This window comes from Pyricularia pennisetigena, chromosome 5 (assembly GCF_004337985.1).
Source record: "Pyricularia pennisetigena strain Br36 chromosome 5, whole genome shotgun sequence".
Lineage (NCBI taxonomy): Eukaryota > Fungi > Ascomycota > Sordariomycetes > Magnaporthales > Pyriculariaceae > Pyricularia > Pyricularia pennisetigena.
In genome coordinates, this window is record NC_043743.1 from 2,715,918 (window position 1) to 2,729,554 (window position 13,637).

Here is a 13,637-nt window from a genome sequence, read left to right on the forward strand (position 1 = left end):
GACGCGTTCGTGCGTGCAGACTTGGTGGAGTTCTTTTGTGCTTTGTGGTGGTCGATGCGCGCTAGCTTTCGTGTATTTGCGACAGATGTACAAAAAAAAAATGCGAAAAGGCAAATTAGGGCTGCACGTTGCAACAAGTCAATGCGAACAAAGTGTCTTCTGGCGATTTAGACGATCCCACTCTCAACCTAAAAAAAAAGAGCAGGGTGAAAAGACAGAAAATAGGCGGAATGGGCCAGAGGAAAAGTTGATTGTTACTTGGAATTTTTCTGTGGTCGCCTGCTGGAGACGCGCCACCAGTTTTTTGTTTGTCCGACCATACAAAACTCAGCGCTACTGCAGCCTGTGCATCCAACCGTGTCACCCTATTGTGAGCTCACCCAAGAAAATTTTGACCGCTTTCAATGGCAGAAAACGAGAGCTCAATCGCCGTTTTGGGACATGTGCGCCACAATAGCAACGAATAATGACAAGGGCCCCTGCATTTACCCGATTCCGGCCAGCAAGACCAAGGTACAGGCGCGTCGAGGTGACGTTGTATTGGAACATGATGCTCCGTCTGTTTTTCAACTTGAGGTCGTGGTTATCATCAAGGGTTAATGAGTGAAAGCATCAAGAGGTCGAAAGTATATGAAAGGATATTTCACTTCCACGATCCTTGCTAACGGCGTATCTGTTTCTTCCATGCTCTATCCTGTAATTCTGATTTCCGAGTGCAGAAAAAACACTTGGGTTCCTTCGTTCCCTTGCACGGAAAATTGCCCAGCGGCTGATGGCAGACCTTTTCCGAGCGGAAAAGGTCGACCCGACACACTTAACGTCAACAAATCCCGCTATTGATAAATACAAGCAAAACAAGTTTTAGCAGCACCAACCGCGCTCCCGCAATCATAGCTCTCGGCAATCGGCAATGGAGTATCTAGTTACCTTGGTATACAAGGACAATGTACATTGCAAGATTTTGCAGCGATCGTTTGTGGTCACTCAATCACTTTTCTTTTACGCCGAATTGATATCGCATTTGGCACTCCAGATAAAACTCTAACAGCGAATCAAGTAATAACCTATGGTTCCCATTCCTTTATTTTTTTCTCTCTTTATTTTGTGTGGGACTCGATGGAGAATAGATGGTCACCGTTTGTCATTTAAAAGGACCAACTCAGTTCTTCGGGAAAGACTGCACGTTGATCTGAGTATTGAACAACTACATACTCACCTCCTTGAGCTGCTTGAGCCTCTTTATCGCTATGGATACTTTGACGCGTGTAAGTTTCTTGGCCAAGGACCAAACATAGTCGACTGCGCAAACCCAGTTCACGAGACAATTTAAGGAGAACAATCACACTATTCTTTGGTTGGGACGATCCCAAGTCCGTTGGCAAATCAGTGCATGTTTTCGCCTTGTAGCGTCTGGTCTCCACAGTGATAATATGTAATGGTTCATTGCTCAATGCGATAGGGTATACTGAGTGTCATAGACTACACGGAAAAAAAAAGAAAAAGACCCGATAAGAACGCCAGGAATGAAATGCCATGTCAGGAATCTTCATTTATTTCTTGGTTGTGAAATCCGTCTCGTTGGCGGTGTCGTAGACGCCCGAGGCTCCTCCCTTCTCACAAGTGCAGGCATCTAAGCGATCAAAAGTCAGTAAACCCCGGATCATCAGGTCAATGGTGGGGGGATCAATCGAGGTCAAACATACCCGCAGGCCTGACACCACATGCGCAGGCGTTTCCGCTAGGAGTCACGTTCTCGGCGGCGGCGCGGTCGCAGTTGCACTCACCGGCCGGACGGGCACGGCACGAGCACCGAGGTCCGGTGACGGCGTTCTCGGTGGCGGCCTTGTCGCAGGTGCAGTGGAGAGCTGACTGCTTGCCACAGCTGCAGGTTGCTTGCTTGGCTGGTGGTGGTGGGGTTTTGAGTTAGTGTTTGATGGTGATAAAATAGACACTCTAGTGGTGTGGGACACCCTTCAGGTGGGCTCGGAAGCTTACCACAGACGCAGACGTCACTCTTGCCGCAGCAGGTGGATGCCTTGGAAACTTGGGTGGCCATTTTGATTATTGTTGGTTGTGAGATATGGAAGACTGAGGGATTGTTGAGGAAGATGTTTTTTTTTTCCTAGTGTAGATTTTGATGAGTTGAACTGCTTGGAACTGTGAATTTATGATTTGATGATGGTTTGGCAAAGGAAGAGAGTCGGTATCTCTGGAGGGACCTTGGAAGTACTTATAGCTGGATTGCCATAAACGTTTCTTCCACTTGTCCCTGCCAAGCTTGCCTCGTTTGGCAAGAGATGACGAGGAGTGCGACTAGACCTGTGGTCATCAGGTTAACGTTGATTGGCTGGGTCCTCAGCCTTAAGAATGGATTCGGGCCCCACAACAACATCTCACCCAATGAGAAATATTAGATTTCTAATCTTCTAGGAGTGTTTGTCAGTCGAACCACCATGAGCTGACCAAGACAACGTTTTCCTTCCTCAGTATTGGTTTGACATGCCATAATTCGTCCCACATTGCGGGCGGTGCCGTGCATGCTAATTAAATGTGTTGGTCACAAGTCTAGATCGTCTCTCCAGGTAAATGGGTCGACCAATCATTGTCAAGCGAATTCGACTCTCCGTTTTGCCTTCTTCGTTCAACGTTCCCAGGGGCAGGGTGCCTAGTAAAATTGAAACTCCACGCGGGGGCTCCTCCGGCCCGGCATTCTTCGAAAAGAGCACGAGAGCATTCCGCTGAGAATGCTTTGATGGATGACTTATCAGCTGGTTCACCGCCATGTCACCTGTCGTTCGTTGTTTTACCTTGGTACCAACCAAGCAACCAGCAAAATGTTTTTGATCGCCAACCCCCCCTTACGCAGCGGCTTCCTTTCCTTTCCACATTCTCTTGACCGGAGTCCAGCACCACGACCAGCCCCTGTCAGGTCCTCTCAGAGGCGACAAAATCTGCGCTCCTTTCCGACCGGGAAGTGGAGACCCTGCGTCTTTGTGTTGCTGTGCGCATCGGAGTTCTCAGCGACGAAGCCGACGCCATCAAATAGTCTGTTTCGCGGAAAAGAAAGCAACTGATGTATCGTAAAGATCCTGGTAGCTTGGACTTGTTGAAGTGTGGAATATTGATGCTGATCGAACTGAACATTTGGTATCTCTTATGAGGCCAGTGTGATTTGGGAATGCCACTATCTAACGTCCATCCAGTATGGCCGTTTTGGCAAAACACACTCACGCTCTGAGAAGAAGGTCACATAGGCTTGCTCAAGGAATACGTCATCATCGAAAGTCTAGGAGCGCCGAGAAGCCATCTTGAAGCCCTCTGAACAGCGAGCCGCATCATCCAGCTTACATACAGAGGGTTGTTCCCGCTAAGGTCACGTCATGGTCCAACCGCCATATCAGCCAAGCCGACCATCCGACCGGTACCGCAGCCAGCCTCAACAACCAAGACGCCCCGCCTTGCACGCCCACCTGTCCCGAGCCCGCAGACACCACTGCGGAAACCAGCGCACTGGCCACCCGTTGGAGGGAAATGGCCAGATCGTGCAACCTTTGCACGGCCGCCACGCCGGCGTGCGAGGTTGCGAGCTCCCGATTGATCAACGCGAATGGGACCCACATATCTACGGCCCAGGTCGCCCCGACGAGGGCGACGAGGGCGAGTGCGGCGGTAGGGCTGTGCAGCAGGGCGGTGACTCGTGAGAAGGAGCGAGGAGGCGGCGACAATTTGGGACAACACCCACAGGCGTGGGAGGTTCTTTGGCGTGACAAGAATGGTGGTGGAAAGCGCAGACAGGAGGATGGCCGAGACCAGAATCCCGAGCGAAGATGAAGAGTGAAGCATAGAGGCGATAGGATTTCATATCGACCTCAGGGCGCGGGTGGTGGTGCGTCGCGTCGGACAGCGCTTGGTTTGTTAGTTGAGACGGCTTTGCGGTATCGGAAGCAAGATAGCACACCAACCCGACAGTAGTTGCCAAGAAAAGGGCAGCGACAAATGCCAGTGTGCGGAACGCAGATCGGGCTTGGTGCTGTCGTCAGTTGACAAACTCCCAGACTTGCAAGGAAGAACAAAAAGTGGAGACGGACCGTGCCGCTAGATTACAATAAATACCAGCAAGTCTGCAGCCCGAGACTAGAACATGCTATGAGGAGAAGGCGTAGCCGCGTAGCACGGAAAGTGGCTCGACTGAGTTTTGGTCAAGCTCGAAGAGAAGTTGTTAATATTCCTCGGTAAGAGTTTCTGTTGGCGATGGACATGGCGAGGAACGGGCGTGTCGGCATTATAGCAATAAAAGAAAAGCTGCTCTTAAAAGATAAAAAATGTCTATGGGACCCAAAAGGTGCCTTTAGACTCTTGACTGTTTTTCTTCTTAGCGATTAATCTTTCTTTTCCGATCCAGATATACAAAACCCGATAAGAAGCCGGCTGTGAATGCTAAAGGTCGCCTGTCTTCCCTGTAAATATTGCCAAAGAGGTGCATAAAGAATCAACTTACTGCGGCTGTATGTTGGCTTAATCGCGCGGAGTGAACGATGGCTTTTATAAGATTTCCAGGTATAAGGTTAGGGGGAAAGTTTGCGCATGTTATCGACTTTAGTAATAACTTATAAGTAGCGATAGTGCCACAGCCCGATGGTCTGCTTTGTCATATGAATATATAGTAGCGGGTCAAGGCGAAGTTGAGTTTATTGTTCTAGTCAAAGGTCTATTCACCTCTGAGAAAAGTGGTCGTAGAGATTGCGGATGAGCGTCTGTAGCAAAAAGGCTGTAGCGACGGGGCTTTCCTGTCGTGGCATAACATGGGCCACTAAATTCAAAGGCACAAAAGAAAAGTAGGTCTGAGCTCTGAAAGTCCCAACATACGTTGTATATATGTAACATTCATGATTACTATGTGCTTATACCTTCAACTTGGGTGGAATAGGTTTAGTCTAGTCCACGACGTTTTATCAATTACTTCAAAAATCTGGCAATTCCGGGTGGTGCCCTCAGCAAGTGACAACCCTTGATGCCAGGCCACAACTTGATAAAACGTTTCGATCTCTACCTGCTCTTCCCATTCGGCACCACGATCCCATAGCGAGGTTGTGGGTGCGGCTGGGATGAACAATGCATGGATGATGATTGCAAGAAAGACGCCGAGAAGGAACGTCAGACTGTTTCGGAGGGATTGACGCAGATTTGGGGCTATTGTGGGCTCCGAAGGTACAGATTCTAGCGTTGCCTCGATGTCGTCGTCATCGAGGGAATGTTATTTTGTTTCTAACAAAATTTTTGGGAGGTAAGGACCCGCTCTCTACCGGATTGAACTTGTGAAAGGGAAGCCAGTCACTTATATGCAATAGTTGGCCTTTCTACATTTCATTTACACGTCCACAAAATATTCGCCAGACGCTCCATCTCATCAACTTCTATAATCTTCTGGATCTGGTACAGTTCAATATCATGCAAATGAGCATTCAATTTCTACAGCTTGCTGTCTGTACTTTATCACCGGGTTCGTGGTCGCACTCCTGGCCGTCTAGGCCTCGCACAGTACATTGCTTGCCCACACCCCACTGAGCACGAGTAAAGTCTCACCCTTTGGCGACCCCGCATGCACGCACCAAGGCCAGGATGATTTCTTCAGCCAGCGGCGCACGTGTTTACGTTGGAAGATGTTGTCGCTGGGCTCCCAGATATGAGCATCATTTCAGGGGGATACAGTTTTCTTTCAAGCAATGAAATAAGCAAATATCTCTTGATTGCATGTAGCGTTCTTTTTGTGTTATTACTTATTAGAGAGAACTGATTTACTACAGCGAATCACACGAATTATTCATCCCAAGCCCGAATTGTAACGCGAAAGTAGAGTCTATAAACAGATATAATGCTTTCTTGGCAGTCAAGTATTAGATATTTTACTGACTGTTTTTGCCGTTTTCCGCAGGGTCATCTGTGAAGATATAGTCGCCAACCTTGCGTTCACCAGCTAAAAGAACATGCCTTTGGAAAGACTAACGAGCCCGAGATTGTTCAAGCTATTTGGGCAGGAAGGCCTAGAGTTTACTTACAGCAGAGAAAAGAGCCGGGGCAGATGGGAGCGGCGACCTCCAGGACGGAAAGCAAAGCTGCGGAGAACACGAAATTTCGGCTTGCTTGTTGTTGATAAACACAGGGTTTGAGGTATGTTTGAGGTTTGAGTTGGCCACGGGAGAGTTTGAACGGGGCTCGAAGCTAATGGCAGTTGTGCAATCAAATGTTGAGAGGCGAGGGAGATGGGTTGTTGTCTTGGAACAGGATACTTGTACACGATGGGCGATGTACTGATAATTATATATGAAAACAAGTCATCAACTTCATCGTTATATGTAATACGTCTCAAGCATCGAAATGTGACTGACCGGTCGATCCGGATGCCTGGTTAGTTTGTGGTACCCTGGCCCCAAAATCGAGTGTCTTCCTCTTGATTCTCAAGCTTGGACTCATGCTGTTCAACCAACTCAGCGCCAAGCGAATAGTTAGCTTGACTGGTTCACTAACAAAAGATTATAGTGATTAGTCATGTAGTGTCGTGGTAGAAATGCTGTCAACCTATAGGCTATACTATAGGCTTAGCACATAACCCAATTTCCTGCACTCCCAAATGAGGGTTCGCATCTTGTCATTTAATGCAGTGGTTTTTTTTTTTTTTGCCATGACATATAAACTAGATCCTTGATTTTCCCTCCAATAATATTATGTCGTGCGATCAAACCAGCTCAGAATGAAGGCTCGCTATCTTTAATCACCCACGACAGGAACACGGATAGATAGCTTAGCTCCTTGTAGTAATAAATTAACGATTAGGCAAATGGAATTTATGGCAGTATCAAAGCCTGTCAAAACCCAATGGTACTAAAGCGGCGGTTGATATATGATATTGGAAAACTTTGCGAGATTCTCTAACGTGCTTGCACAGAGATTACGATTCGCAGCAATAGACCAAAAGCTTTGGTCTGGCAGTACCTGAGCTTAGAAAACACATCGTATTACCTACGAGGGCTTCCCGCAGTATGGCCAAGCTTCTGCACCGCCACGCCTTGCCAGTCCGCTTGCGCAGGTTGTAAGTAGTTAGCGCCAGTGTATTTGTACAAGAAACTAATCTCTACTTACAAGGTTGATACTTGGCATTGGATCGGGCCGTGGACGCAACATGAGAAAAAAATACTTACAAGTCTATAATAGTTTTCCTATTGCATTGCGCCATTCGTATTTTGATTAGCCGTTTATAAATAGTTATATATATTGTTTATTAATATATACGGAGTCCGCCGAAGAACACCCCTTGGTTATTTGGCGCCCCCGGCTGTTTTTTTTCGGGTTTTAGCGAGCTTTAATATTACTCCCTGGGCTTTTTAATGCAGTAATTTGAACCAATAGGAAATAGCATAATTTGAATTGCTTCTAGTCATATTAATTACATATTATCAAGAAACTGCATTTATGCTTGCTTATAAAAGCTCGCATGACTCTTCAAGTACATTGTTTATTATGCTGTTTTTTTTACCATGACTAGCGTATACTAACGAACAGAGGGGGGGAAATAGTGAATAGGAGTATGTACTATTTCATTTAAATTATGAAAATTCTATGTAATCCCCCGATTTTGTCAAACAACGCAAATAACATCTTTTTCTTCTCATTAGACACAAACATTTTATAATTCCGAATTTCAGCTTTACACCTCGCCTCTTATTTTCGCAACTTTTTTTTTTTTTTGCTTTTCAATTTCCAACAATGCGTATTACCAAAGTTATTTTCCCTCTGCTTTTTGCTGGCGCAATGGCCCTTCCGGCGGATGAAAAACAAAAGGCGGATAGAAAACAAAAGGAAGTCATCCAAAAACCTATAAATGATCGCACTGAAGGTGAAAAATACACCGTCTTTGGACCGGGAGTCCCAACGAGTCAAGGTCCACCCTACCATCGAACGCCAGGGGCGGCCTGGAGGCCTTACCCTTTTGTGGTGCCAGAAGGAGAGAAAGTGAGGCGATATCGCAAACAAACCTAACTCGAAGAGACAATCAACAGGGCGGGTGACTATTTGTGGGGAGATTTACCCTATACTCGCCACGGGTAGTAAAAGACTACGGACAGTATTTAGGACTTTACATTACTGTTGTTGCGGCTTTTGTCAGCTGTGTGTTGGAATATATTAACTGGCTCTCGTTTATTCAATTGATTATGCGGTTACATGTTTAACCACATAACTTCCCGACAAAAGCTACAGTTATAAAATTGTAACGTCGTGTTATCATTTGTCATTCAATTTTTTTTTTTTAAAAAAAAAGACATTTTTATTCTTTCAAACAAATTATAGCGAGTTAAAGTTTCGGAATAATTTTTTTTGGAAAATACCATATAAAGCACATCCCCTACCTTATGAATTTATACGTAGGAACGCCAATTTTTTCAGTGAATTTTATTTTGCTCCAATCGGCCAACAGGTTAGGTTCGTATACCTACGCGATAACCTTAAAGTTTCCCCTCACCACTGCGGGTCCCGTTATGTTTGTACCGGCATGTTAGGTCTAGGATTTATACAGTGTATATATATATATATATGTATAATACTAATATTGTACACTTTTTACCATATGCGACGAAATTCGACAAGATGTCCTCAGACTAGTTTTCCCCCGTATTGCCAAATATACACAAGTATCGTCAGACCGCCCCCACTGCAGCCATCTGGATCTTCCGACATCTTGACTATAGCGTAAGTAGCGTCAGGCCGTCCCCGCATTTCAAAGATTGAATGTCTGTACCGAAAGCGGAAGATATATTTTCTCTAAACTGTACATGTCGGACTAAGATTGGTGACGGTTGCGCCCCGGCTTCGCCATGGGGAAGAGATGGTCAATATTATCGCACCAAGGGGCGCATCCGAAAAAAGGAGATTTTGCGTGTCGAGATTCGTCGCAGATATTTCTTTTCACATGATAGCCCAGGAAGCCTGACCAGTGGCATAAAAGGTCTGACATGACACCAATGTCATTTGCTAGTACGATGGTCAAGCTGCTTGAATTCCACTTAGGTCGCAAAACTAAAATTCAAACACAGTCTGGATTGCCACGTTCTAGCTGGCAATGTACCTGTTGCTATGACATTGACTTTGATAGATTACCAATCTGTTTTTTTGTTTCTTGGTTTGGTAAAGCCAGCTCCCACTACAGTCCGAAAGTAGATGGCTACCAACTGACTAGGTTATCGGGCATAATCTAGTCCAAGGCCTGAATCTGTTAAACGTGGTCTCGCATAAGCATAGGGATGCTATAACAGAGCTAACGGGGATGATTTCCACAGCCAGTTAAAGAGTCGTATGTGACTGCTAACCCCACTACATGAAAGGTCAAGCTTAAGGCTCCTGACGTAACAGGCATTTGCTGATTACGTTCAATCTCCAGGCCACACATTAACATATCTGCTATTGGTTCCCCAACAATCCAAGCCAAAACAATTCATTGGCTGGGCACTTGGAGAAGATTGCGGGTCCAGAAACAAACCCCAACCCAAACCTCTTGTGATTACCTATGTGGAGAGAAAACACCGCAAGAGGACGCCCACTCATGGCCCTCAAGACATGATTCCGTCAGACTCCCCCTTTACTAAATCAAAGTGAGCCAAATCGTGGTACGCGTGACCCCACCTGCCCTGCTACCAAATAGCGGCCTGGAGGGATTTTATCGTACAAAGAACACATGTGAAACTTCGCCAAAGAACTGTAAGTCTTCTTTGGGACATTTTACAGTGACAACACGCATCCACTGGTCGACTTGGCGTCGGTCGCACTCGCACATATCGAAGCAGGACGGTGCTTGGACTGCACCCGCCTGTCCCGTTCTTTACCTGACTCGACTGCCTCTCGGCACTCCACACTCTGGGGGGTCTTGCAGCAGATCTGGGTAGTACTGCTTGAGATCGGCGGTGGCTTCCTCCACTGGGTATTGCAAAATAACTAGTAGCGCGTACATTCTGCTCTGTGGAAATAGCAAGCTCTAGCTTTTGCCTGGTGAAGGCGTGCGATCGATTCTATGCAGGAAACAAACAAACAAAAAAAAAAAAAAAAAAGAAAAAGAAAATCGCGGCCACGGCTGCCGATTCCAGCCCGCGAGGATGGCATTTAAAGTTTCAAAGTGGAGGATAAAACAAAAAAGTGACAAAAGGAGATCTTCGCTTATTGGTACTTGTTTCAATAGCCGGAACCCCAGGGATCATCAAGGGGAATACCAATTTTTGCCATATCTGGTTATGCAAGAACAGATTTAAGGCTAAATTTGGCTCTTTGGAAGACAAGATTGATCAATGCATTCGAGCCAAGTAAAAAATAAAACAAACCCCATTCCATCCAAAGTTCCAATAATAATTACAAGTCTGACCTTTCTGGTATATATAAATCAGACGATCTTGCCACACTGTTGACGATTTTGGTTCCTGTTCCCCATCCAGCAACACTTCACTTCTCAACCAAACTTTTCTTCTTCCACACAAACTCCTACCCGCTCGACCGGTCGGCGGCTTTTCATTCTCGTCAAGCTTTTTTTTTCTTGTCTGTTCCAACATATACTTTTCAACAACCCGATAACAAAAAAGAAAGAAAAAAACAACCCCCCAATATCGCCAACATGAAGTTCTCCGCCACTTTCATCTTCGCCCTGGTCGCCTCCGTCACGGCCCTGCCGACAACCGAGTCCGAAAACAGCCAACAACTCGAGGCTCGCGAGGCCGGCGCGGCGTGCCGGCTCCTGATCACGGGCGGCAGGGCCGGCAAGGGCAATTGCCTCGGCCGAGGCGGTCTTTGCAGGGTCGCAGACCCCGGCGTGGAGGGAGGAATAAGGACCCAGGTGTCTAGCGAGTGCAAGGTCTAGGAGATCTGGGGAGCTGAGCACGTCTATTTCTATTTTGAGCAGCGGCCTTTGATGTGGGGTTGGCATTTTGGGAGGATATTTACTGGCGAACTTGCATATGTGGAGTTTTATATCAATATATCGTGTTGTGGTTCCGAGTTCTTCTTTTTTATTTTTATTTTTCTTTTTCTTGTTGATGATGATCAATTGTTCGCAAGTCTTCTGTCGAACCCAAGAGCCTAGTCTGGAAGCCATCTCTGGCTCCTTTGATGAAAAAGAAAGCAAGACACCTATAGGTGCCCATGCAAACTAATTGATTTCAAAGTTCAAAATCGTGCCGAAGCTATACTTGTTTGATATCTGCATATCATTAGTCCGTGTATCAACACAGTGTCTATAAAATATTTGTATATGATTTTTTTTTTTTTTTTTTTTTTCGGTCCTCACTCCTCCGCTATATCACTGCCATATTCGTGGTCAAAGGGGAAATCGAGAGCTTCGCCGTTGGCCAGCACCAACTCCAGCCAGTTCCCTCCTGTATCATCCCACACAGCCCATGTGACTCCACTACCTGAAGGCGTTCAACCTCTCAACCTCGGCCTTGTCGCCCCCGGCCACAAAATTCACGGTCCAGTCCCATAGATCCTCCTGGTACTTTTCCGAATAGCTGTCCTTGCTCGACATGATCTCCCTGCTCCCCTCGAAATACCTCGCCGTGACCCCCTCGACGTCCGGCCCGACGGCCAACCTGGCCAGGTTGCGACCCGACTCCTCAGCGGTGTGCACGTTGGGGTACAGCACGATCCTCAACAGCCCGATGAGCCGGGGCAGCACGTGGAGCCACACCCAGCGCGCCAGTCCGGAGTACTCCCTCGCCAGCCCCGTGCCGGGCATCAGGCCCGGATCCATCGCCGTGACCGTCACGCCCCTCTCGGGCACGGCGTCGGCCAGGTGCCTCGCGAGCGCGTACGCCCACAGCACGTTGCAGAGCTTGGCGGTGGTGTAGTGCGCGGCGCCGGGCAGGGCGGCGCGCTGCGGGGGCGGGTGGGCGACCTCGTCGGCGGTGGTGTAGACGGCGTCGGGCATGCCGGACTTTTGCGCCGGGTCGTGCGTGCCGCTGGACGTGAGCACGACGCGGGCGCCGCGCGGCACCAGCGCGGGGAACAGCAGGTGGAAGAGCAGGGCGTGGCCGGCGTGGGCGATGGCAAAGGTCTTTTCCATGCCGTCGGGCGTCAGGGTCAGGGCGTTGGGGAACTGCAGCGCCGCGTTGAGGACCAGGGCCTTGATGGGCGGCCTGGTCTCGTCGGCGATCCAGTCCCGGGCGAAGCGGCGCACGTCGGCCGGGCTGGCGAGGTCGATGGGGAGGAACTGCGTGTTGGTCTGGCCGAGGGATTTGTTGATGGCGCCGGCTGCGTCGTCGTTGCTGCTCCTCGAGGTGATGACGATGAGGTGGTCTGGGCATTCTTTGGCCATCTGGGCGGCTGCTTCAAATCCCATCCCGGCTGTGCCGCCGGTGATGATGATGGAATATTTGAAAGCCGACATCTTTTATTTTATTTTTATATACATATATATATATATATGTATATATATATATATATATTTTATTTTTGTTGGTGTAAGCGGTTGCCCTAGTGTAAGCGTCTTGTTCAAGTAGATACTGAGAAATCACAAAGAGCCAAGTCTGGGAATTTGTAGAATGTCAATCAAGGCTTGCGATCAAATTATATCTCAATTGTCAAGTATTTGTACAACTCTCAAGCGAAAATGCTGAAGCATTTTGACCTTCATTTATACGAGAGACCATGCATACCTACCTATTCTGAGTGGGTATCCTGAGTGGCTAGGTTTTGCGTCAAGACCGCGGTGGCCGTGGTGTAAATGCCGCGGGATTCAGTTTGAAGTCCACGGTGGGCTTACGAACCTTGCAAATCGCATGTCCTTGTCTGCCATGCATACCGGTCATGGCCATCTGCGATCCAAGAAAAAAAAAAAAAAAAAAAAAAAAAAAAAACAGAGAAAATTCGTTTCGAAACTATATTTTAACCATGTGGTCATATGTGGATAAATTCTGCTTGAAAATCATGTTCTTTTGGCAACTTGACGATGGCAATGAAAGCGTGCAGTCAGATGCGGTTTCTGCCTCCTCTTTGGGGCAACATGGTGGCCAAGGCTGCTTAATTTCTATGGTAGATGGGGCACGCAGCTTTATCACAGAGGAACGTTGGCCCAGTTAAATGCAAGACAAAGCTACGCCAGGCAGCGACAGAAGAAAAAAAAAACCCCCCTGGTCTGGCTCATGCTCAATAAAGAACGCACAGCCCCAAAATGCAGAGCCAAGACTCGGAAAATTCTCCCGGCCTGCCTTGCTTCGTCTAGCACGGCAATTCAAATCCACCACTGCTTACTACGCTTTACTAGCGCCCACTAAGTGTCATACCCCTAATCGGGAAATTAGGTATAATTGCAAGGCTGGTGTCAAACAAACCCCCGGCGGCAGCAGCACAGTGATGATGACAGTCCAGGACAAAGCTCGCTCGGCCCATCGCATGGGTTGTAGGTGTGTGTGTGTGTGTGTGTGTGTGTGTGTGTGTGCGTGTGTGCCCATCATACAACAATTTAGGCCGACAAATGGCTCCATGCGCTCAGAGGCTGTGGTGCGGCCCCGGATGCCTAAGCTTGCATCCTGCGGTCCGTGATATATGACTTGCTGCTGGCATGCGTCTCTTTCTCTTTTTTTAGGTCTGCACTGAAGCCATCTCAACGA

The 13,637-nt window shown here is 47.6% G+C and overlaps 5 protein-coding genes across 5 annotated transcripts; 2 read left to right on the forward strand and 3 right to left on the reverse strand.

The window, feature by feature from the left end:
• Positions 1-1,550: 1,550 nt before the first annotated feature.
• On the reverse strand, positions 1,551-2,056 carry PpBr36_08746 (uncharacterized protein; the record flags this gene model as incomplete). The annotated part of the gene is made up of 3 exons (XM_029895872.1): positions 1,551-1,630; positions 1,704-1,901; positions 1,996-2,056. The coding sequence occupies 3 exons, from the start codon at positions 2,054-2,056 to the stop codon at positions 1,551-1,553; spliced, it is 339 nt and encodes a 112-aa protein (XP_029746789.1).
• Positions 2,057-3,380: 1,324 nt separating this feature from the next.
• PpBr36_08747 (uncharacterized protein) lies at positions 3,381-3,701 on the forward strand (the record flags this gene model as incomplete). Its single annotated transcript, XM_029895873.1, has 1 exon — positions 3,381-3,701. One exon carries the CDS (start codon positions 3,381-3,383, stop codon positions 3,699-3,701), a length of 321 nt encoding a protein of 106 aa, XP_029746788.1.
• Positions 3,702-10,420: 6,719 nt separating this feature from the next.
• Positions 10,421-10,957, reverse strand: PpBr36_08749 (uncharacterized protein; the record flags this gene model as incomplete). The annotated part of the gene is made up of 2 exons (XM_029895874.1): positions 10,421-10,438; positions 10,649-10,957. The coding sequence occupies 2 exons, from the start codon at positions 10,955-10,957 to the stop codon at positions 10,421-10,423; spliced, it is 327 nt and encodes a 108-aa protein (XP_029746785.1).
• Positions 10,649-10,891, forward strand: PpBr36_08750 (uncharacterized protein; the record flags this gene model as incomplete). Its single annotated transcript, XM_029895875.1, has 1 exon — positions 10,649-10,891. The coding sequence occupies one exon, from the start codon at positions 10,649-10,651 to the stop codon at positions 10,889-10,891; it is 243 nt and encodes an 80-aa protein (XP_029747358.1).
• Positions 10,958-11,437: 480 nt separating the features above from the next.
• Positions 11,438-12,415, reverse strand: PpBr36_08751 (uncharacterized protein; the record flags this gene model as incomplete). The annotated part of the gene is made up of 1 exon (XM_029895876.1): positions 11,438-12,415. The coding sequence occupies one exon, from the start codon at positions 12,413-12,415 to the stop codon at positions 11,438-11,440; it is 978 nt and encodes a 325-aa protein (XP_029747359.1).
• Positions 12,416-13,637: the final 1,222 nt, after the last annotated feature.